This window comes from Meriones unguiculatus, chromosome 11, assembly GCF_030254825.1.
Source record: "Meriones unguiculatus strain TT.TT164.6M chromosome 11, Bangor_MerUng_6.1, whole genome shotgun sequence".
NCBI lineage: Eukaryota > Metazoa > Chordata > Mammalia > Rodentia > Muridae > Meriones > Meriones unguiculatus.
In genome coordinates this window covers 5,896,750-5,922,292 of record NC_083359.1, presented here as the reverse complement: position 1 = coordinate 5,922,292, position 25,543 = coordinate 5,896,750, and the positions used below count along the sequence as shown (strand labels likewise).

Genomic DNA, 25,543 nt, shown 5'->3' with positions numbered 1-25,543 from the left:
ATGTTTGCTGGCATCTTTGGTCAGCTCATATTTGGGCAATTATGTTGGTGGACTTTATATGGGTGTAGCTTCTGACATTCATAGGGGACACAGTCTCACAGAAACCTCGTTGATCTGCTTTTACAATTTTTTTCACTCTGTCTTCCCAATGTTCCCTGAGCCTTAGGGTGTGATGTGTCCATTGGGACTGGGTTCCACAGTTCTGTATGTTGATTAGTTGTGGATTTCTGTAGTGGTCTCCATCTGTTGCAAAGACATTTCCTTGATGAAGGATGAAGATTACTCTTGTCGGTGGGACAACTAATTATAGATTGTTGTTAGGGATTTTTCTGGCTTAGTAAATTACTGGTTGTAAATTCTCCTCCAATGACCATGGCTTCTAGCACTGAGTACTTAGCTAGGTTCCCACTATGAGCATGGTCTCCTTCGCCCAGTTAGAGAGCTGTTGGTTACTGCCAGGGCATGTATGCCACTATTACACCCCTAGGGTCATTGTACCATGATGGTTGTTGATGTGGTTCGTAGGCACTGTGTCAGCAGATGTTACAGCTGGGTAGGGCTGTTGGATGCCTCTCTCCTTTGGAAACTTGGACAGAGCCTTGTGGTACCATGAAAATTGGTTCTAAGGGAGGGGGCATTTAGGTCAGTTGCAGCTCAGGGATCTTTGGGCACTATTTCTGACATGCGTAGTATTTTCAACAATAGGAATTTACCTTCTACCTGTGGTGGGTAACTAAGAACAAGAATGGGCTATATGTTTTGGGAGTCTTGGGTATCCCTGACCAAAAACTCAAAAGATACCTTCTCATGTCTGGTGTTGGGGTTTTTGTTAGGTAGTCTTTGCCTCTTGGAGGGTGCACTGTCAGTCCAGATGAAAAGTTTCTTAAAACTAAATATGCATATTTATATACAGAATTAAGTGTATTGTAGTTTTAAAAATAATATAGTACTATTTGTGGCTTTTTTTCAGTCATCCTTATTGTTTTATCCATTTCTCTCCATCTTCTGGATTTACCTCCTTCTCCCTTCTGTAAAGAACCCCTCCTTTCACATTTTTTCTCTTAAACCTTAAGAGTCGAGTCAGAAATTTTGCAGGGTAGGACTCCAGCTTTGTTTTAGCAAGCCCTCCAGGGGCTTGTGGTGCCTGCTCTATTTCGTGAACCACTATCTAAACAGTAATTAAATACTGTTGCAAGGATATGAAGATGAGAGAGAGGGTTCCCTGCTCCTTCTGACATTCCCTACTGAAGTCACTTCACAGAGCTGTGTGAAACCCATCAAAACTGCAGACCCCTTTGGTTTCCAGTGGACATGTCTACCGTGGGAATTCTGGAAAGTTCCAGGTGAGTAGCTTTTTGGAATAAGCTTCTCCTTGGGTCTCTCATTAGTACTGTTCAAAATAGCAGATCTGATTGCATGATTATAGTTGTATCTGCAGCAAACAGTAAGTGAAAACCGTTATGTAGTAGGTGTATGTCTTAGTCACAGATCGCCATGGCAGGCTTCCTGTGACAGCTGCTACCACAGCTGATGCTTTTCTGAATCTTACTGGAATACAGCCACACCCACCTATTTACATGTTGTCTAGGCTTCTTTGGGTCACATCGGCCATGGCCATGTACAGGGATTCTAGCCAAGATTGTGGCTTGCAAAGCCTTGATTACTTACTCTGGGTCTTCACAGAGAAACGTTTCCCAAGTAGTGATGACATGGAGATGCTGGTTGATGGACACTGCCTGTGTGTTTGAGATACCCAGGAGCTGGAGCACAGAGGTCCAGGGCTGCACTGTGTAACAAAGTCTAGGGGTCATCCCCAGCTTGATTCTTATTGTCCTTTTACTACCGTTCATAATTCAACAGTCCTTAGAAGAGTTGGAGAATAAATCATTTTATTAGGAAAAAACAAAACTTCACTCCTACAGAGTTCTCCCCTTATTCCTGGGCTGACATTCCCAGAGCTCAGCCTCACTTCAGGCAGCCCGGCTCCCCCAGAGAAATTCTGCAGAAGTGTGATGCCTATGATTTCTTCATAAGAATTTGCTATCAGCCCTCACCCACCTGCCTGTCAGGGAGCTGCCAGCTGCCCTCCTTGGTTCTCCCAAGGCTTCTTCAAGATGCTAAATCTGGAGAAGCAAGGCAACACCAGCGAGAACCCACTTGGATGGGTTTTCTTTAGTCTTCAGGTTGAAAGTCCACACAAAGGTAGGTCCTCGCTGACAAGTCTTGTACACAGGACAGGCATAAACACTTCGGCAGTCTTGCTTATCTGCTGGAATGGCCTTGAGGAACATCACAGGCATGGGAGGAGTCAGGTCCTTCAGCTTTGCCTCTGTAATGATCCCAGCCTGAGGTATGTGAAGAGAGACACTTTAGTCCCTGAGCCCAGCCAGCCAGCCTCGCTTCTGCCGGAACTCTAGGAGGGACTGAGATAACCCGCCCACTCTTCAGGGTTCTCCCATTAACCCACAATGGAAACTATATGTTTCTACTTGCTCAGCATAAATCAGGTATTTTTGTTTGTTCATTTGAGAGGTCCGTCTTGCTGTGTAGCCAAGGCTGTACAGTGTCTGCCAGCAGATGCTTACGGTTTGAGGTCTTAATTGTGTCCAGCTGCTACCTCTTTGAGGTTTTGTTATGTGATTATGCCACCCCTTAGAGCATTTCAACCTTTTGCAAGGAGATACTTTTTTTTTTTTCCTGTAATTGGGGACAAAGAAGGGCCTTGGCCATTTTGGAACTTTTCAGATGCGTCGGTCTTATAGAATGGCTCAGTAGACTCATCTAGACTACTGTCTGTTTGGCTATAAAGTTTCTACTGATTCTAAGGTGTTCTCAGGAATAAAAGAGTCCTTAGATTAATTTGGACGTGCAGCAAGCACACTGAAGATGAGATGTGCTTGAGTTCAGAAGACTCTTTACTACTTAGCCTGCTGTTTTCCCAGCCCTGCTCAACCACAGGACACTTAACATGCAGTTCTGAATGCTTCATGCAGAGCCTGTTACCCATGTGACCTTGACCTGCTTCTGTTATGGACAGAATAATCTGGCTTATTTTCATGGACCGTATTAAAGGGAAAGGATGTATCGTTCTGGCTCTCTCTGAGGCTGATGGGAGGACAGGCAAGCTCACACTATTCATTTTTAACATACAATAAAGCCAGCCCTTTCAGGTGGATGATTGAGTGTTCTTAGAGATCAAGAATATGCCAGCTTCAGATTATGTTCATCACTCTGGAGAGAAATGCAGTGCCCATTACCAGTTGCCTTCAGTACTGTGGCTCCACCAGCTGCCTAACCTGTATGATTTTCATGGTGGCTGTTCTCCCATGTAACAGTTTTATCAATGGGGTTCTTGAAAGAAAACAGCAGACCACGGCTGCATGGTGATGCCGGGGCCAGACCCAGCTAGTGCAGCTGCACTCTTCTCCCCCCTGCAGAGCCTTTGCTCTTGTACTGTTCTTAGATGGGAGAAAGTCTCAAGGAGAGAAAGGGCACCTAGGTAAAAAGATTTCAGAGCACTGCACTGGGCAGTTAGTGGGCATGTCATCCAGCCCACCCAGAGGTGCAATTTGGCTTGTCTGGCTTGTCCCCAGGCTATACCTGTGTGTCCCAGCAGGCACCTTCCATGAAGAGGCCATGGATATAGGCCCCTTCCCGAGGAGGGCTTCGGAACTCCTCCCTGCTCTTCTTGGTCACATCACATTGCAGGGCCATCTGGTCTAGTGGCCATTCATTCTTGCGGGCCATGGACTGCATGATGGCAGTCAGGAAGGACTGGGGGTTGAAGAAGCCTGTCAGCCACACAGTTGAAGGCATCGCGAAGTCGCCGGTCCAGACCTCCAGTTCTTTGATTCTATTAAGCAGGTCCAGGAACCAGGCTGCCAGGCCTGCTGTGGAAGGGTAGGCTCGCCTGGCCCAGGGCTCTGGGACCACATCTAGGTATAGGGCGTTCTGTAAGTTTTCCATTTCACTGGTCATGGTCAGCTCCCCCTACAGACAGAACAGGAGGAGTAAGAAGGCAGAATTCTGGGGATGCATTGGCCGCTGTGACCTTTGACTCAGAGTAGAGAGCTGATTCTACTGGTAGGGGCTACTGGTGTGCTCCTGGCTTTTCTTTGCTTTGCAAAGTCTGCGTTATTGAGTCTGGTGCTTAGAAAAGGCCTAGTATCCACTGCTACAGAAAAGAAGATAAAAAAATTAGTGTGCGTGTGTGTGTAAGATTTTGTAACCACGGCTAGTCTCCTCACATCTCTTCTGCTTCAGCCTTGCAAGTGCTGGGATTGCAGGTGTGTACCACCATGCCTAGGAAATAACGCAATTAAGTTTTCTTCTCCACAAAACCATTTTGGGCTTTATCAAGTTACGGGTTTTTTCCCCCCTATGGGCGTTACTTATTATACATGAGGATGTCTTCTGTCACATGAGCTGGATTTGTTCCATATTCTAACCCCACAGATTTGTAAGTCACTAGGGTACAGACTGCTGTTGCTACTGAAGTGTGATGAAATGGCCTGGTCCTCAGGTGGCCTGCTTAGAGGACTGTGTCAGAGTGAGGCATTCTGGACTCCAGATGGTACCCATTGCTGTCCTTTGTTTCTGGTTATCTCACTGGGCTAAGTCAATAAACACTCTGTTACCAGGCCTCTGTGATGCCTGCAACCAAGTCTGAGCTTTGTTAGAAGAAGAAACAATGTGCTTATTATTAAAGTAAGTACAATGGCCTGGGGACATAGCTTAGTTGGTAGAAATGTTTGCCAGGCAAGAATGAGGAACCAAGGTCTATTCCCAGATCTCAGATAAAAAAGCCAGGCCCAGTCCTGGCGGTCGGGTAGAGACTCAGATGCCTAGGACTCATTGGCCATCCAGCTTGGTCTAATTGTTGAGTTCCAGGCCACTGAGACACCCAAACAAGATGGGTGGCTCCTGAAGAACAGCAGCATTTAAGGTCCTCTGGTCTCCATGTGTATTGCACAATACACGCCCCCCCAGCCCCACGCATTCACACAAGCACAGACTTCTCTGTCATACACACATGACCAGCAGTGAAACCATGCTGCGTGGAACTATGATTGTGGCTATGGGCTGAGACTTACTTGTCCTAACTCATAGGAAGGGCAACACCAAGTGAACTGTGAACTCCTCAGCTGTAATAAACCTACACTTTAGGGGTGCTAAGAGTATTTCGTGTGGTGGACAGGGGCCTGGTGTGAAAATGTAATTGCTGTGAATTTAACTAGAAAAATAAAGCCTATTTTTTTCCTTTTTTTATAATTTATTTTTATTTTACATGCGTTGGTGTTTTGCCTGTGTGAGGGAGTCAGATCCCCTGGAACTGTGTTATAGTCTGTTGTGAAATGACACTGGGTACTGGGAATTGAACCTGAGTCCTTTGGAAGAGCAACCAGTGCTCTTAACACTGGAGCTATTTCTCCAGCCCCCAAGACCTAATTTTTTAAGTGCAATCCTTAATGCTTAACACTCTTCAGAAATCTAAACTCCCATTGACAGCAAAAGAACATAAAATATGTAACTTAATACCTTAAATTTTTTCTCAGATCTGCCTATAATTTATTCTGACAATGATTTTGAACTGACTTAACTGAAGGTGCAAGAACCCAAAAGGATGTACTGCCTCCTAAGTTTCTCCACATTCCCACAGGAGCAGGAAGTACTGTGAAATCACAGACACCTGGTAGTTTGGTATATGAATCCAGGTATTTTCATTATCTTGCAGAAGTAGAAAGGATTGATCTTTAGGGGGCTGGGAGGCAACAGTGCCTTTCTCCAATTTAAGTGTACCTGTGTTCCTTTTTAGGCCTACAGGAATATAGACCAGTTGTCCTTTAAAGTATTCAGAACGAACAAACAGAAGGCATTTTCCCAAACTCTGGGTACCGGGGCCCTTTAAAAATAAATTTTTATTTTTTAAATTGTGTGTGTGTGTGTAAATGTGTCTGTGTTAGTTTGTATACCTGCATGCAGTCTCTGCAGGGGCTAAAAGAGGGTATTAGCTCCCCTGGAGCTGGAGTTACAGGAGGTTGTGAGCCTTCTGCTGTGGGTGCTGAGACCCAAACTTGGGTCCTCTACAAAAGCAACGTGTGCTCTTAATGGGTAGGCCATCACCAGCCCCTTCTAGGGCTCTTCTTAAAATTGTGATACAATAACAAATAGTCTCCTAACTTTCCCCTGCCTGGGTCTGAGCAGTACTGATTAATGTCTAAACATACATGCTCACAGGGTGGATCACCAAAAAGGAAACTTAAAAATCTAGCTGTTCTCTCTTTAGCAACTCTGTGTCCTAGGGTCCTGTGACACAATTCCTTGGTTTCCACACTGATGAGAAACTGGGAGAATAAAACCATGTGGCACCTTTCCTAGGTATGATGACGGCTGCATGTCTGTGACCTTATCTATTTTACTCATCCCTCTTAATAAATGCTTTCATAATCTTCCTTTGGTACCATAGGTGAAAACCTTATTTTTTTTTTTTCCTATAGGCCCTTGTTCCTTTGAGTTACAATGTGTTAGAAGCCAGATTCATAGGCTCCAGTCAGTCCAAAGCTAAGGATTCAACCTCAGGAGGCGGCAGGTGAGTCCAGAAAGCTCCATTTGGAAGGCCATCAATCGCTAGACTATGTTCTTATGGCCTCAGCAGCATTCAGTAATAGAGCATAGGCCAGGAGTAACAGTTCCCTTCAGGGCTTCATGACACACCCTGTGCTGAGGGTCAAGGTCACCTCCCTATCCTTTCTTCTCAGGAAAAATGTTCTCTGTGACTATGTCTCCCTCACTCCACCCATTCTGGGGCTTGAATCTGGTGCCTTAACATGTTCTAGGTAAGCAGCACGTCACTGAACTATGTCTCTAACCATCAGTGTTTAGAAATAATTCAAACTGACCTTGAATTTGAAATCCCAGCACTTGAGAGGCAAGATTACAGACATATGTACACAAATCATTACTGCCTGGCCACTAGCTTTCACTCAGGAAAATCACTAGGAAGGAGGAGATGGGAAGGGTCCCACATCTTCCACTGTGGCTCTCAGACTGAGGTTGACAGTGGCGTACTCATTGAGTCTGGTAGAGAACAAGATAGCCCAAGGCATCAGGCCTGGGCAACTGCCTGGTATGTGATAAAGGATCAGAGCAAGATGGACCTCTGAACTTGAGCTGGAAGACAATGGTGTGTAGGAGTCAACTCCCGAAGTCAGCAAGCTGGCCTTTGCATTTGAGCAAGTGCACAAATTTAGAAAATAGGAGAAAAAAGTCAAGGCCATCAATCATTTGAATAATGAGAAGTTCCAGGCCTGCCAGGATGCCAGGCTAGCGAAGTGAAATGGAACCCATGGGAATTCCAATATTTTTCTGGCAGCTTCAGTTGAAGGCATGAAACAGGTGAGTTTAGTTTTCCTAATGTTTCTTTTAATGCAATATACCTAAAACATCAAATATTTGGATGTACAGTCAAATTGTTAGTGACACATTTTACAGTTTTTGGTCTTCTATCTTTGAAATCTGATGTGTCATTTACATTAGTGTCTGCTGTATTAGACAAGTCTGAAGACTTGAATTCTCACATTTACCTCTGTATGAAAAGAATTTTCTAAATAATCTTATCAGTATATGCTCCTTTGAAAATTATAAGTAGTTGTGATGCTGAAAAAAATAAATGAGTATGTAAGAATTTTGTAGATCAGGCTTTTATGCATCTGGCTAATGGGAATTGGAACACCTAGGAAGGCTGAGAGCCAGATGTCTGACAGTGGTGAATTCCCAAAAGAAAATCTCTCTGTGGGACATGACTGGCCAGCTGGCTTTCCCCCAGATTTCATCCCCCATCCACCTTCTGTGTGCTCTGAGCTGCTCCAGGCTTATAGGGTTGTATTTCACAGCTCAGTTAAGACTTTCTGGGTACACATGGTCTTATAGCCAGTCAGTTCTGATTTGCTGTGAACAGAAATATTTTTATCCTTAAAGGCTAAGAGTATTGGGTTAACAACTCAAAGGGCCAGGTATTTTATCACTGTGGTGCCTAGTTTGGGATGGCAGTTGGCTTGTTCTGTGTGCTGGGGGACTAGAGATACCCATTTTTTCCTATAGTGAACCAGCAGAAGCCTTGAGTTGTGAAGCAACTGCTGAAGAGGACAGAAAAAGGTCAGCAGCATTTCCTCTTTCTGTCCCTGCCGGGTCAGCAGGTCACCCAAGCCCCTACCAAACAAACGTCCCCACCATCCCACTACCAGGTGCTGGTGTGCCTCTGTGTCCTTGCCAGCTCATGGGGGAGGCCCTCCTGCTGCAGCTGCACACTTGCACTTCCCTTCCTCTGCTGCTCCTCTCTTCACTAAGCATAAATTCCATCCCTGCTCTGAATTGTCTCCCTTTGCCCTCCTTCTGGAGGGCGTCCTCTGCCTTTCCTCTTTCATGGACGCTGACTCACTCCCAGGGTCATCTGGTGCTGTTTACAAGGTCTCAGAGTCATCAGGAAGAACAACAGGACATGGAGATGGCAGAATGTGTTATGAGTCTGATGACCAGGACACTCTTGGGGACCATCCTCACAAACTTGTTTCCTAAGAAAATTCTGGTTGGAAAAAACCCTTCCGTTCACACAGGTTCCTCACTACTTCTAGGTAATTGTTCCATCGCCCAGAAGTTCAGCACACACTATTGCTTGTCTTCGTGAACTCTCAGAACAGGGTCTGGGGTCCTCTGCTCTGGTCTCTAGGAGCTCTGTCCTTTGTCCTCAATTATCCCTATCTACCTTTCCTCAAAGGCCTCTGTGCTTTCTGCTCTGGGGCCTTCCCTTATAGGCTTTTTCTTTTTCTTTGTGTTGTGCTGTCCTATAGCTTCTATTATGAACCCCACCTTCTGTCAAGTTGTCCTGGAGGGAGGGCTCCACTTTAGCCTCTTTGCATCCTTCCTCAGAGCCTATCAATCAACTTTGTGGGAACTAGACTGAAGGGAGAGAAATTCCACATTGCTTCCCTATCTCTGCCCAGGCATTCTTCATGATTGACTGCAAAGAGCCACAGTGAAGGTTCTTCGAAGAAAAATGAGTGAACAAATTGGAAGTCGAATGGACAAATAGCTTGCACCAAATTGCATGGCTTCAATAAGCTATGACTGCAGCAAACCTACTCAAGATAATGGCTACTATATACCTGCTTACCCAGGAATAGAGATGCAAAATATGACAGGCAAGGGCGTGGGTTACAATTGAGACTGCTGTGCAATTTTGCATTTATCTGATTATATGCTGGCATGGACTTTGGAAGCCATTGAACACTGCCTGTCCTCAACAGCCTGGGCAGTCCCATCTCATCCTCCACCCATATTGTTTGTGTGTGTGTGTGGTGGGGTGGAGATTAAAACAAGAAAAATTAAAATAATCCTAGATTTTGTGCTGCTTGGTGGTTTCTATAAGTGTCTACATTTGGAAAATTCATTTTTCACACACACAAAACTATGGTTGTATAATTCTAAAAGCTAGACACAGCACCACCAGCAGACTTGAGACCTAGGCTTTGGGGCCCTGGCTGAGCTTTCCGAGTAAGCTCAAACCCAGTTTCTGGACTATAGGCAAACATACCTAAGATACTAAGGATCAACTCAGTATCTGGGCATGCTGGGCAGGCTCTACAACTGAACTGCTCCTGCAGCTAGAGATGATCACTGTTGTATGGAAGATGTCAGTGTAGAGGCATGTAAGTCATAATCCGAAGACAGACGACCCCACTGAATGGGGACCAAGCATTATGCTGATTCTTTCAAGTGTCCCCATGGCCATTCTGGCCCTGTGGGGTGATACCTTTCAGGAATTTAGATGAGTTTGGGGCCCTTCAGTGCCCAGGCCCTTTGATGCCTGTCACACTGTGCCTGTGAGGTCAGCCCTGTCCTCCAGCAGTGTCCCTCCCACTCACCTGTAAGCCAAGGTGCAGCTCTCTCAGTGAGCGCCGGATCTCCCTGATGAGGATGTTCATGCGTTCACACTCCTGAAAAGCAACTACAATGTAGGGGGTGCGCTCCTCCACCTTGGCCATCAGCTCTGGGATGTTAAACTCATCTGTCACCCGATCCAGTATTTCTTCCAGAAGGGCCTTGACCTGCTCCATGGCAGAAATATATGGGATTAAGAAGGGACTCCATGGAAATACCTGCCTGGTATGGTAAATCTGGCCAAGAACCCCATGGTTGGGGAGTTTCAAGCCCCAGGGCTAGAAGATTCCTACTAGTATTAATTTGCTTAATGGACATAGCGTCAAACTGCCTTCTAAATTCCTGTCTGTCCACAGATTAGTGCAGCTCTCATACCTCTTCAGAGAGGTATGCTGCTTTTTGCAGTGGGTGAGGGTTAATGTGAAAACTCAAGCTCAGTAGGAGTGACTGTGGAGTGCTCAGTCACACATGGGACATCTTCATCATGCCATTCCAGGGGGTAGAAAGATTTTAATACCTAGAAGCTGGTGAAGACCGAGAAAAAGTGTTGGGACACGGCAAGGCTATTGAGTTTTCAAACTTGTAGCATCTGTGATGCTTGCAAAAGATCAAGCCGGTTGGCTCCCAGCCCTACCTGAGTTGATTAAAATATATATATATATATATATATATTTACAGAAGACCTAAAGAAACTAAACACTAAGGAGGACTTTAGGGAGGGTGCTTAAATCTCATTCAGAATGACAAACAGGATAGACACCAGAAGCAGTGGAATCGAGGAAACAGGATGGGAGCCTACTAGAGAGGGTCCTCTGAAAGGATTCACCCAACAGGGGATTGAAGCAGATGTTGAGACTCAGAGTCAAACTTTGGGCAGAGCACAGGGAGTCTTATGGAGAAAGAGAGGGGTGGGAATAGAGTGGCATAGAGGGGATAGGAGCCCCACAAGGAGACCAACAAAACTAAAAGATCTGAGTCCAGGGGGTCCTGCAGAGATTGATGCACCAATGGAGGACCACGCATGGAGATGACCTAGACCTCCTGCTCAGATGCGGCAGATTGGCAGCTCATTCTCCATGTGGATCACTGACTGAGGGGAATAGGGTATGTTTCTATCATGAACTCGGTTGACTGCTCTCTGATCACTCCCCCTGATGATGCAGCCTTGCCAGGTCACAGAGGACCCAGGCAGTCCTGGTGAGACTTAGCAAGCTATGGGCAGATAGCGATAGTGAAGAACGCCTCCTCTCAGTGGGGAAGGGAATGGGGGAAGATGGAGGGAGGGTGGGACTGGGGGGAGTTGAGGGAGGGGACTTCATTTGGGATATATAATGAATAAACTGTGAAGAAAAAAAAATAAAAACCATGGAGTTAGGGTCTATGGAGGTGAGAGTTCTGAATCTGGGTGGAGTTAGAAGTGGGGTAAACATGATCAAAATGCATAGTTTGTAATTCTCAAGGAGTTAAGAAAGCAAGGGCGTGGGCGTGGGTTACAATTGAGACTTCTTTTAAATGAAGGGATTCTGCCCTGCCGTATGAACACTAGATGTCAGTCACCTACACCTGCTGCCCTCATCACACTCTGGCTGGCTTGCTTAGGTCAGCTAGGTCAGGACTGAGGAGTGACCTCAGGACACTTCTCTCCAGGGACTGGACAATTTCCTGTGACTTATGTGACACACTTAAAAAGATAAATACGCCTTTGTAAATACTGAGGTTGAAAACTTGCAGGCCGACCCTGTTAGCTATAGGAACTGAATTGGACAGTATTTCTTCCAGAATTACTTTGGCCTAAGATGCCCTGTGTGAACCATGTGGGGCTGAATCACACCTGTACACACTGACAACCCTTCAAGTCTGTGGTTTCCACATTTTTAGGTCCAGCCAACCATGGATCAAAAAACAAACATACCTTGTTGTCATTTTCTTGAACACTACACTAAAACTGTTTGCACAACCTTAGGCATTATAACTAATCTAGGAATGATTTAAAGTATCAGGAATACCTCAGGAAAACACTTGCCTAGCATGCATGAGGTTCAGCACTGTGTAAAGGTAGAGCAGAGGATGTACTTAGCTTACATGCAGACACCAAGGCATTGACATAAGGCATTTGGGACTTTGGCGTCCATAGGGAGGGGCATGGATACTGACAAACTCCACCCCCCATCCCTTCCTTCTATACACTATTTCCAGGAAGTGATACTGTGGTTTTCTATTTGTGAATTCTGAAAGAGGCATGGTCATTTGCCTGGGAGGTTTGTTAGCAGAGAAAGACGAAGCTGTGCACCCCTCATGGCCATATGGCCAGCAGAGAGGGAGCAGGAATGTGGGAGCATGTGAGTGAGTGCCAGCCTTCCCAAGATGTAGGAGCTGAGCTCTCGAGGCCTGCACCTGCTTAGGCTTTGTCAACTTTGACATTTCCATCTGCTTCTCCAAGAGCAGGCCTCTGTCTCCTTTGAGAAATGATATCTCTTGCCCATCTTTCTGGAGAGTCCCTGGCACAAGCTTCTCCTTACTCAAGTTAAATGAATCAGCTTATATTCTCAAGAGCATGAAAGTTAAAACCTGAGATCCAAGAAGTGGGAGGAGGGAAGGATCATGAAGGACCCTGCAGGTAGGTTCATTCTACTTAGTTTAGCTAGATTGTTATCTGTTGCTTACAACCAAGGAGCCCTGACTGAGCTAACCCAGTTGTCACTTGATGCAAGCAAGTCAGTTACACCTTGGGTTTTCATCCATAAACTATATTCACTAGAATCTTTCTTGGTTGGCTCCCCGCCTCCAACTCCCAGGGTTGACTTGAAGATCAAATCAAATGAGCTGATGGATGTCTCGGCATCTGAAAGCTTTAAAGAACTGTACAAATGTAAAGGATGATTAATATTCACCTTGCCTTGAATTGCTAACACACAATCCATTCCCTAGGAAAAAAAGCTGATAGTAGGTGAAAAAAAAAAAAAGTAAGAAACCAAAAGCCCATCACCCGACTCCAAATGGGTCTCTGGTTGCTGTCATAGCAAAAAGTGGAATGGAATTTTAATGGTACTTGAAAGCTGCTGCCAGAGCCGAAGACGAATGGCTAAATTTATATTATATTTCTGTCTTTGGAGTGGAATTGAAGAAACAGTCCTGTATCAGTGAGCAGACACTTGGCTGTGACTCACAAAGAGATGAAAAGATGGTCCAGAGGCATTGCTCCAGAATTCACAAGGATGGGACACAGTTCTTCCCTGCTTCTTGTCAAGTCAGGAGGGATTTGGAGGCTAGAGGAGCTGTGGGTGGGGAGGAGATGGACACAGGCAGAGAGGGACTCTTCTTTGCTCAGGAAGCCCCAGGGGTCCTTCAGAGGGGAGGGGTGGGCTCCAAGGATGAGGTCAACCTCATTTCTACAAGAAATACCTCTGCTTTTCCTTCTTTTTGAGAAATTAATATTTACCAGAAATATCAGGAAAAAGCCTTCTGGAATCTTTTCTTCAGATAAGAGGAAAAAATACTGTTAAGCTGCCAATGTTTGGTTGGGTTTTGCACATTTCCTTCAATGTACAGAATACTTCCTGTTTTCAGTTACCAGCCAGCCAGCCACACTCACTTAACAATTATCATTTACGCATTTATCACCCATCCAACCACCACCCATCAGCCTCTCCCTCTCTTTCTCTGTACTTACACACACACACACACACACACACACACACACGCACGCATGCATGCACATGTTCATGTGCATCTTAATGATCTTTTCTCCTCTTCAGGACTGAGGATTGAACTCATGCTTATTATGAATGCCTGACAAGCACTCCACCAGGCCGGTCCTATAAATATTTTATTATTGATTTATTTATTGAGACACAGTCTCACTTTGTAGCCCTGGCTGGCCTAGAACTTGCTATGTAGACCAGGTTGGCCTTGAACTCACTGAGATCTGCTTGCCCCTCCAGTGCTAGGATTAAAGGTGTGTACCATTGTGGCTGGCTTCCCTAAAAGTGTGGAGTGCACAACTGTGACACTACATATGAAACTGTTTAACGTGTATTATTTCGCTGTATACAATTTATTGTCCTATTGATAATTGTTCATTTCTATACCATAGAAATTCTGCAATAAATAACTGTAAATAATCATGAAATCTGTGTACTTTCCTTTTGCTGGCTGATTTCTAAGAAATAGTATCATTACTGGAAAATATGAACATTATGAACTTTGGTAGCTACTGTCAAATTGTTCTGTCAACCAACAGATGAACAGGTCTACCGTTTTTGGTCTCACTACTATGGATCATCACATTTGAAAACCCTCAGCATTATGGAAAGTGACATTTGGCTTCTCTTAGATGTCACTGAGATACTGTCACTTTTCTTATTGGATGTTTATTTTTGATCCCTTGGAACCGGAATTACAGGTGATTGTGAGCTGCCTGATATGGGTACTGGAAACTGAATCCAAGAAGCAAGCATTCAACTTCTAAGCCATATCTCTGGCCCTTAAAAAATTAGTTTTGTCCAGGTGTGATGACACACTCCTTTAATCCCAGCACGCGGGAGATAGAGGCAGGTGGATTTCTGTGAATTTGAGACCAGCCTGGTCTACATAATAAGTTCCAGGATAGCCAGAGTTACCCAAACAACTTGGATTTTGAGGTTTCTAAAAAGCTGCAAAGTATGCAGGGCACTAGTGGAGGGGACCAGCACTCTGGCTGATCAGAGTCCCCTCCCATTCAAGCGTTGAGCCCCAGTCCTCAGTATGTCAGAATATGACTGGATTTAGACATAGACCTTGAAAGAGGAGAATATGTAAGAAATGGGGCCATTAGGGTAGTCCTTAATACAGTCTTATTAGTGAAATTAGTGAAGAGGAGGAAGTTTGGGCACATACAAGAAAGACAACAAAGCCATACATGGACACAGGTGGCCACTGCATGCAAAGAAGCAAAGTCTCAGAAACAGATACACCCACCTGCACCTTAACTGGGATTCTAGTTTCTAGGTATATGAGGACTTGACTTTCTGTTGTTTAAGTTATCCAGATTGTGGTGTGGTGTTACGGTCTGAACAGAGGATGTAAAACACGCACACCTCCTGGCTATTGGCAGATCTGTCTGCCCAAAATAGTCACCGGAGACCAAGCAGCCGCTCTTGGGCAGGTTGTCCAGGGAGCCCACAGTGTCTTCAAAGAAATGCACTTGGGCTAAAGTGTGGTAGATGCTGGTTGTTTCCTCCCCAGCCTTCCCAGCTCTTGCCTTTCTCTTTCTTGTTGGCTCACAGCAGCTAGGCACACCCCAGCTTCCCCTCACGGAGGCGGGAACATGCTGGTAGGCTTGGTTCAAGGTTTCAAGAGTATGGCTGAAAGGACAAGCTTGGGCCTTGGCACGCTGCCTCCTGGCCTGCAGAGCTGTGAGAACACAGGGAGTGTGTAAAACAATTCTATGGCTGAGCAGCAAGCGGGACAAGGCATGACGGGACACGCACGTGATAACCTGCAGGTATGCTATGCATGGCAGGAGCTGAACCTTGCTTGTAGGTTCCTGTCTAGTACTTACACCATTCTGGCTGTTGTCAGAAATGGGCATTTTTCTTTCTGGGTGGCTTTGTGGCTTCTACTTATCCTCTGATTTTATCTTACACATGGAATGGTGGAAAGGGCCGGTTAAACTGCATTAAAATCATTAGTGTACTTGGGCCTAATCCTGTGTTATGGTTTGAGTCTGAAATGTCCCCCCGTGGGTTCATTTTGAAGGCTGCTGGTCTTTGAGAGGTAGGTAGGGCTTAGGTAGTAGAAGGTGGTCACTAGGGTCTGTTCTATTCACCCCTGACTCTGCACAAACTCTGCTGTCTGGTTTATTGCTGTGTGAGGAGCAAATCCATCTCATGCTCCCATCACTGTGGATGGAATCATTCCACATTGCCTTCCATGCCTGCTGCGGGAAAGGAAATCCCTCTGAAACCTCAAGACAAAACCTGTTCTTCCTAGGTACTCTGGTCACAGAGATACGATAGTAACTGATTACCTCACATCCAAGATCTAGAATTCCCTTTTCTTTCTTCCTGGTTCTGAAGACTGAACCTAGGGGCTTGCACATGCCAGGCAAGTACTTACTCTACCACTGTGCTTTCCTTTTACCCTGCAGAACTATGCTTTCCAACCCTGTACCTCATTGTTAGGCAATGGAGCTTTTATAACTCCTGTTTGAAGGCTGTCGTTCCCCCTCCTTCAGCGTCAATCAAATTTCCTGTCTCAGAGTCAGTCCCTGCAGTATAAATGTTTTATAACTGCCCAGATTTTCTAAAGCTGTTTCCTTATGCTTTCTTCTGAGCCCCATGGGGGCTGCAGTTAGAGCAGCGGTCCTCAACCTGTGGTTGCCATCCACACAGGCACCGTATATGGCATATCAGATCTCTATATCAGATATTTACCTTATGATTCTTAACAGTAGCAAAGTTACAGTTATGAAGTAGCAATGAAATGATTTTATAATTTGGGGTCACCACAACATGAAGAACTATATTCATGGGTCACAGTATTAGGGAGGTTGAGAGCTGCTGAGTTAGGTTCTGGGGTGGATGTGGGTTGGCATCTCTTGTAAGTAGAATGCACTGGTTTCGGGGAAACTGTTTCAAGAAGTTTCACTATGGTGGCCCATTCTCCTGTCCCCTGTTTCTCCTCCATCATCTTAAGGCTCTCTTACCACACTGCCTTTGGTTATCCTCAAGCCCACACCTCACCCTAGTTTGCTCTCTACTTTGTAATTTCTTCCCAGCTTTTCTGGGGTCTTGCATCCATTGACATTGGGGCTGGAGGTCATTCCCACTGGGAGAATGACCTATCTAGATGGGACCTGGCTGGTGGGTGAGTGGAGAGGTGTTTTGCAGCCAACTCTGCCGAAGAATCTAGAAGTTGGAATCAAAGCCCCCAAGTCCTTTCTGCTCAAGCCTCGACCTTCCCTCATTTCGGTAGACAAGTCAAGTAAAATCTGACTTTGGACTGGCAAAACCACCTGCCAATCACAATAGCAAGAACTTTCCTCTGATTTAACCCAAGGGTCAGGATAGGCTGAAGGAGATGGGGAGGGACTGATGGGGCAAAGGACCAACATCTACTTACAAGCCTTGGGCTTCCCAAACTTCCTCAGGCCATACCCACCACACACCTTTTCTTCCCTTGTAATGGTGGCTCCATCTCCAGCATGGCTGTCACGAGGCTGCATCTCCAGCACCGTTCGGAAGAGCTTTTCCGATGTCAGGGTCAGGAAGCCGATCTCAGCATTCGGGTGGAGGCCATACAGGTAGGGAGATTCGGGGGGAAGCTCAGCATCGATATACTGAAAGCAACAGTAAGCAACTTGTTTTCCACCCTCTGCAAGGTCCTCTGTGGGACACAGCACCACTCCCCTGGCAGATGACTGTGTACTTCACCCACTGGGAAGTTTCTCCTGGTCTGTTCTTGGCATTCTCACCTTTTCATACCAGACCACTTCCGCACAACTCCCATGCAAAACAAGCATGAGACTGGGCCAGAGGAAGCAATCCATCAGCTTGGCTACTCCCCAGAAAAGGCACTGAAGTTGAACCGTTTTAAAACACCTAAACACATTCCCGGTTAATTCTAGTAGTCACAGTTAGTCTGCCTAAGAATCTTACTCAGCTCATAGAGTCATTGCCCTCATCACTTTGTGTGTACCTTCATGGTTCATTTTATCATGGAGAGAAACCATCTTCCAAGTTAAGCTCCTAAAGGGGCTTTTATGATTTCTTGGTGTTGTTACCAACTAGTTTAAATATTGCTCATTCCTTCACTTTATGTTTTTATCCTTGCATCTCCTCCAGCTCATTCCGGACCCTTGGCAGGTGCACTAGATCCATCTCTGATCTGGTGGAGTTCAGGGAAGTATGAGGAAGGGATTCTACCCGAGCCCTTTGGAAATGTGCACATCCTATTACTGTGGGACCCAAGACTCAAGCCCCCTCCAGAATGCTCCTCCTCCAGCTGGTGGACTGTCCACAGACATCATGGCATGCTCTTGCACCATGGTCCTGGGCAGAGCCTGTCAAGGTGGTTAGTTCTCCAGCAGGTGCCTCCTTGTTTCGCATTTCTCCTTCCAGGTGTGACTCTTCCAGACCAAGTGACGTCTATGACTATGGCTCTTAACTTCCAAGAATTAAAATTTTCTTTTAAATTTCTATGACCACTCCTTCTCCTTAAATTTGCTATAAACTTTGGCAAGCTTTAGTTCTTTCAAGAATGCTTAAAAGTCTAAAAATCTTTCTCCCCCTCCCCCCAAAAAATGGTCTCTCAGATTTCTTATGACAGGTTAAAAAGAGAACCGAATGCTTTAAAAATAAATGCAATAATAGCACATGAAAAACTGAAATGGTAGTAAAGAAAAATCTCAGTGAGAATGATTTTCTTTTATGTGGGCATACAAACCTGTGTCCATAGCAACTAGCAGGAAATGTGAGGAGTGGGTGATCTGGCCACAAGGTCACTTTCTATGAAGATACTGATAAAGTTTATGTGAAGTTCTCTAAATTCTTACTGAGAATTTCCTCCATTAATATTGTTTTTGCCACCACTGAATAAGAACAAGTAAATAGCTGCTCTGGATATTATTTGTGGGGAAGACTGACAAATAGAATTATGGAATCAAACATCAATGATGTACGATCTCCAGGCTCAATTTCATCATTAATCTGAGGCTGGAAATCCCAAGTCTCTTGGGTTGAACAAAGCAAGCTTGGTGCAGAGAGCAAGTCTGAAATATGCTCAGCTCTTGGGGACATCCTTTTGTGGGCCCCAGGCTTGCTTAGTGTGAGCATGCATGTGCTGAGCTGTACAGGGAAGACAGGAGGAATTCTCAACACCCCTGTGAGACTGTCATGTTGCCACAGCACACCAGCGCCTCACCTGATGGTAGCCACTGTAGTCCATGTTGCCTGGGAGTGGGAACCCTGGAGCCAGGGACAGCTCTCCTTCCAGCATCTCTGGCCTAATGAATTCCTCCAAATAGGTTCGGCAGAGCCTCCTGTCCCAGTCATCTGTGATGTGGCCTCCGTACATGATCTCACCAAACAGGTAACGCAAGTCATCATAGGGCACCTGTATCAGAGGCAAGAAAGCAGGGAAGAGCGACTTCCTCACAGGCTATGGTTCAGGATGCTCCTTGAGACTAAACGTGATGCCCTTTTAAATTTCATGTCCCCAGAACCTGGCAGTATTAAGGATGTTTGGGTTATAGTAGGCTTTTCCTAGAAGCCCTTCACATAGGCAATGCATATCAAATGGATAAACTGAGGACTATGACCCCTTTTAAATTTTTGGCCATTAATAACAGGATTAGTTGTCCTATATGAACTTTAAGAGTAAATAAAGTGCAGGATAGAAGATTGCTGGAGCAAGAATTAGGGAGGGAAGCCATCGGAGACAAGCCAACAAAAAACGGGGCAAAGCTATGGGGCTGGACTCCCTTGGACCCAGAGCTACAGGCAGGACTTCTCAGAGCAGCTTGCTGCTGCTTCAGACAAGAGAAGCCTTGATGGTATGAGCAGTTCTTTAGATGGAAGACTTCATCAGCATTACATTTCTCTGAAATGGAATCAGCAACAAAGAAGAGGCTGGCTGCAGTATAAATTTGGCCTTTTCTCCACTCAGGCAGAACCATATCTGCAGAAGGAGCTGTGTGTACCAATGAAAGCTTTGCCCCTTTGCCTAATCAAGTTGGGTTGAGAACTTACATTAGGTGAGTATGTCAATCCATAAACCCCTGCTACGCTGTGAGCACATACAAGTGGTTCGATGGGTCCTTGGATGAATTCTCACTGACAGCTTGGGTTCCTTTGCTTCCTGTCTCTGAGGACACAGTAGTACTTCTCAGCCTTAGGCTGACCCTGGCCTTGGGACTTCCTTATCTCATTTGTGTGGGGTCTTAGACCCTCCTCATGCCATGCAATGGGAAGGCCACATCATAATGATCTTCACTCATACCCCCTTGCTTTACCTTTACGTTCGACTCCAGAAAATTGTAGAGCACATTTACAGAGATGGTGAGGTCCCCGGTGTTAAAAGGGTAGGACCGATTCCATCCCTGCGGTCCAAACTTCCGTCTTTCAGCAACCACCGCATGAAAGTAACACAGAGCAAAGAGGATGCTCTTGAACTCCGTCTCACGGGAACACATCTCCAGGGTGTCCTGGAAGAGAAGAAGCATTAACAACACTGATACAGTTTCCCTTACCTGGATTATGCAAGGCCATGGTGAAGATCTGGGTTCACACTGGATAAGGTTTAGGAGGGTGAGTCATGTTTGGGGTTTGAAGTACAGCAAAGGGACTAGTGACCATAATGAGGCAAGGTGGGGGTCCAGACTTGAGGCAGACATGCAGGACATGCAGAAGAGATGGGTTTCAGTCTATCATTTGAGTTACAGTTTATAATCAGGTGTTTGGTCTATGATTTAACTTTGTGCACATGGATTAACTATTTAGGTACCCAAGCATAGCTAATGACAGCAGCAGAGGACCTATGGACATGAATGTCTTATTCGTCCTATCAATGCCACTTTGGGTGGGACTCCTACAATCTCACTTATAAACTGTCCTTTCCTGCCCATCATGGAATAAGAATGTGTCCTTCCACCTATATGATAAGGAGCCCCTGGCTTCTGTACTGACTCGCTTCTGAAATGATGGAGAAGATGGGAACCAGACTCATAGCAACTGGAGATGCTGTGCCATTGAGGCTTCTCACTGCTCCCCACTGCTCCCACCTCCTGAGCAGGAGAAAACAAGCTCTAAAACCCAAAACAAGAAAGCAAGCAAACAAAACCCGAACAGAAACAAATGAAACAAAAACAGTTTCTCTGAGTGAGGTTCTTTCTGTTTATTTTGGAGCAGGGTATGGCAGCTAGAGCTCAAGAAAGCGCCCTCAAGGCTCGCCCACTAGATTTACTCGTCCTCATGGTTTCAAGGGCTCACTGTAGGCTGTGTTCACGAAGGGCTGGGGCCAGACAGTGAGAACTTCCAGCACTACTGATGCTCTCGTGGAAGCGCTCCTCCTGAGCATGTGGTGCCTTTGTGGTACCCTCACTGGGTCAGAGATGGTGTGGAGGGGAAAGGTATGGCCTTCTGAAACTTTAACAACTGCTGTATGGATAGAACAGTTTCTCCATAAACTATAGAGTGCTTTGTTACTTCTTACACATTTTTTTTTGGTAGGTGGGGATAGATTCTGTGGGGAAATGCCTTTCAGCACTAATGCCTTTATTACTCAGATTGTCTAACAGTGATACATACATTCACATAAAGGCTGGAATAAGACAATCACCCCCAAACAGTGTAACCATCAGGGAAGCAGGAGTGAGAGGAGGCTAAGGTATTCATCTCTCACATGGTTCAATGAACTGCTGGGGGAGCAGGGTGAATCTACAGAGCCATCTACTGTGGACAGTGAACAGCCTCATGAGTCTGCCCTTCTCAGAATGAGTTACTTGAGGTGGCTATAAACAGTGAATGAACCTTTGAGGCAGAACCAGGAAGAGAGAACACCTCTCAGGATTTACTCTCACTTGAGCATCCAAGACAGGACATCAGGAGTTCAGAGGAAAAGCCTGGGGTCCATGTCCCACTGACTGGCTACGAAGAGGAAGTCTTGTATAGCTCTAGCTTATTATTTCATCATACAGAGGTACAGCAGGTGAGAACCCCCTGCCTCCTGACTGTCCAGCACCCTCGAGGCAGGACCGCTGATTATGGTTCGCCCATGGGACCTTGGGATTAGAGCCAGCTAGGTACATTGTAATGCTTCCTTCCTCTCCCAGTCCCCACCAGCATTTCTATCCTTCTCTCCCAGCCTCTCCTGCCCTCTGCCCTTCCTAGCGCTGGGGAGTGAACGCAGAGCCTTCCTCATGTGAAGTAAATGCCAACCATTGGCTTACATTCCTATCCTCCAACTTCTAATTAAAAAAATAGAAAGACCACGGTTAAATAGACAAATGGTGCTGCTGTCTGACCCAACAGTTCTCAGTTTGGGTGTGGACTTGAGGATGTATGTTCCCCACATGTGGAATATGAAAGAGGAATCTGGAGGTTTGTCCTCTGTACATGACACAGCATATCCAGGAATTTGACTGAGTTTAATTACCTGGAGGGAAAGGGAAGAAAATACTCTTGGCTAGGGGAACACCCTAGCTTCTATCCTGTTTGCAGTGGGCAGGGAATTTCTTAACAAAAATTTCAAGCGAAAATAAAGCATCTCCTGGTAGTGTTCCTCAATGTCAGATGGTATTAGGAGCTAGGCAGGGGAGGGCGTGGAAAAGAGTGGACAGGTTTTGCTTCTCAGACCACGTGACTTCCATGCTGTGAGTATAACATGGGGTCGGTAAAATCTTTTGAGACTCTGCAACTGTCTTCACCCTATTGTAAATCAAACCAGGCCCAAAGGGTGAGCAACACTGGTGGCTAAAAGGGCTAGCCAGGGCTTGCAGTGTGCGGTAGCCTACTTAAGCTTCCTAGATGGGACAAGTGTGTTAGAGTGACTGGAAAACAGAGAGAGAGAGAGAGAGAGAGAGAGAGAGAGAGAGAGAGAGAGAGACCCTGCTGACAGCTCCTAGAACATTCTCTGTGGATACTAATAAAGCTCCCTGGGACATCAAGACTGTCCCTTGCTGATACCCTCCTGCAATAAACACCTTCATGTATTTCTTTTCCCAAGGGAGATGGAATGAGAAGTGTGTCTGTCTTCCAGAGAAGACAGAAGAGGCCGGAGCTACGGGCACTGCCCATAAGGGCACAGCTACCCATGGGCCTGGCTTTGGATTTAAAAAAAAAATTAACCTTTTTGGTCAGCAAACAAAATAATGGGTCTTATGATGACACTTTCATATGTAACATCTAGATTACTTGATCCCTGACATTGAGGATGGAAGCAGTTAGCCAGTGATAACAGCTGACCTAGCCCACCGTCGACCTGCTCGGACACAGGGTACTTAGCCTGTGAGTGTGTGTTTCTGTATCAATTAGAAGTAAGACAACTGTCCCCTTTTCATTTTGAAATATCAATTAACAGACTTGCATGAATTTCCCTTGCTTGCTAAAGAAAGGCACTGCTCTCAGCTCCTTGAGATCTATCTAGAAACTGAGAGCTGGGCAATACTGAGTGGGCACTGGGTAGCGGTCAATGCCGAGGATGCACATTTGCCCACATCAGTCGATACTCACGGGCAGCTCCTGGCACACCCTTTTCTTCCCCCAGGTTTGCATTGGCCCTCTGCGGGGTGATGTGCTCCTCACCCTTCCCTCCCAGTCAGTACCTGAGTGAAGTTGTCCAGGGCTTTGTGCAAGTTGGCATGCATGCCTGTGGGAGGCTCATTGGTGATCTTAATGGAGTTTTCCAGAATGCCCTGGGGAATGATGTGGCCCTCAGGGGAGGGTGCAGGCTCGGCGCTGATGAAGACCCGGAAGTCTGGGTGACTTTCCTCACTGAGCTCCTCCAGTTTCTTCTCCAGGGTGCTGAGCCACTTGGCCACCAGGTGGATGTTCTGTTGGAAAGGAAAGACCCCCCCCCCCCAGTAGACATGTGTTTATCTGTTAGCAGGTGGACAGCTAGAGGAGGGGACACCTTGTCCTTCATGATCTTCAACTTTTTTGATAATTCTAATGTATTGGTTAAGATATAATGACATCATTCCCCCTTCTCTTTCTTCCTTCCAATCCCTCCCACACTGGCCCCTCACTCCCTCTCAAATTCGTGGCCCTCTTTTTCTAAGATTATAGTTGCTACTCACACATACACATACACAAATGCATAAATACGTAAACACAACCTGCTGAGTTTGCTTTATGTTGCTTGTATGCACACGATTGCCAGGCTGACCACAAGGTATGGGGGGCTTGTCCCTGGATTTTTGTCTCTCAGCAGTGGTTAGTAACCTATAGTTTTTTTGCCTAGGCGTCTTAGCCTCACTATTGGGGTTGTTGTTTCAATTCAGCTTTCAGCATTTTAAAAATTGTAATAAAGTAGACACAGTGTAATACTTGCCGCCTCTTGAGTGTACAGTTACGGTTTTGGCGGTGCTAGAGACTGAGCTCAGGCCCAGGCATGCCAGGCATGTACTTTACTGATTAGCTGCCCCTAAACCTGTAACAGACATGTTAAAGCATTCAGTGGGATTATGTACACCTAGACTGCCGCACAACTCATAGCTTTCAGTAGCAGAAAGTCTAAAACCACAGCACGGGAAGAGTTGGGGATGCCCAGTGATGGTGGCCTCCCAACATCATGCAGTTCAACCCTGTCCTTTGATAATCACAGAGCTTCTAGCAGTGTGTTCTCACACCTGACCACGTGTAGAAGCCCTAGAGGATGGCTTAAGGCACAGATTCCTGGGCCCTCCTTGTGGCTTCTGAGTCAGCAGCTACCTGGCTATTTGTATTTCCAACGAGCTCCCAGATGGTACCACTCTGAGGGTACAGGAACGGTACTTGGGGTCTAAATGAAATTACATTTTAAGTCCAATTCTGCATTGCCTGGTGCCTGGATTATTTGAACCCCTGGGAACCAGAGGGATGAGCATGTCTGCAGGACCTGGGAGCTGGGCAGCAGAATCTCAGGCCCCACTCAGTCTTGCTGACTCAGTACCTTTTAATGGGGTGGGGAGGCTATATATGGTATATGGGTGCTCAAGTTTGAAAGGCTCGTTCAAACTCTCTCTAGCAAGCTTCCACCTCTTCAAACCATTCTTTTAATTGCCACCAAAATTATCCCCCTAAGACATGGGAGACATTGCTGTCAGTGGCCCACGGAGGTGCCTACTCTCCTCACACGCTTCTCTGTCTAGCTTTTGAGCCTGTCTTTTACTCCCAAATCTGATTCCTGTCTTTCTATTTTTAAATCAAGACCAGCACTTAGTTCTTCACACTCATTTGGAGAAGGAACCTTTCCCTTTAATAAGTAGGTTCCTTGGCTTCATTGCAATATATTTCTCTATGATAAGCAGAGAAAGTCTCCTCAATCAATATTTGAGCAAGTAGCCTTGCAGAGCCTTAAGTACCCAGATTGGCCCTGAGCGCAGTGCAAAGACCACAGTAATCTGGCCTCTGCTGCTCTCTCTTCTATAGAAAGAGAAGTAACAGTCATGCCGGCCACACTTTAGAGCTGCTGCAGAGACCCACAGGCAATGAATTTGAAAGGGCTCTTTATGCTGGAAACTGCTATGTGAGGGTTAGAGCAGACAGTGAAATGAAAATTTGTTAAGGGGTTCATTTAGAACATGACTGAAGCGGGGTCCAGTGGGCCCTCTGGAGAGTTCCTGTTAGGTGGTAATACCAGCAAGCTGGCAGTTGGTGACTCTGTGTGCTTCAGAACTCTAAGTCCCCATGGAGCAGGGCAGGGCGGGGCTGGGAGGGAGGAAGACCTGTTTCCTGTGGAAGGACCTCTGGGACTTCCAGAACTAGGGAAGCTCAACCCACAGCTAGCCAGGAAGAGCAGAGCCTCCTGAGCCTTGGCCTGGTCCCCAGGGTGTAGGAAACCAGCTCTCCTGGGGAAGGTTACTAGCTGTTCTCAGACGGGGACCTTACACACCTTTCCCTAGTGTGATAAGGCATTCGATGGTTGTTAG

General features: G+C 45.9%; 1 protein-coding gene across 1 annotated transcript in view; it reads right to left on the bottom strand.

Annotated features, from left to right (window-relative positions):
* Positions 1-1,877: 1,877 nt before the first annotated feature.
* The window catches only part of Dnah9 (dynein axonemal heavy chain 9), a 311,392-nt gene continuing 287,726 nt past the window's right edge, over positions 1,878-25,543 (bottom strand). Inside the window, exons 63-69 of the mRNA XM_060363494.1 lie at positions 23,237-23,464; positions 19,928-20,119; positions 18,838-19,029; positions 17,084-17,254; positions 9,921-10,103; positions 3,601-3,990; positions 1,878-2,345 (exon numbers count right to left, since the gene is read on the bottom strand). Of these exons, the coding sequence (XP_060219477.1) occupies positions 2,118-2,345; positions 3,601-3,990; positions 9,921-10,103; positions 17,084-17,254; positions 18,838-19,029; positions 19,928-20,119; positions 23,237-23,464 (1,584 nt within the window). The 3' untranslated portion in view covers positions 1,878-2,117. The remainder of the gene's footprint in view (positions 2,346-3,600; positions 3,991-9,920; positions 10,104-17,083; positions 17,255-18,837; positions 19,030-19,927; positions 20,120-23,236; positions 23,465-25,543) is intronic.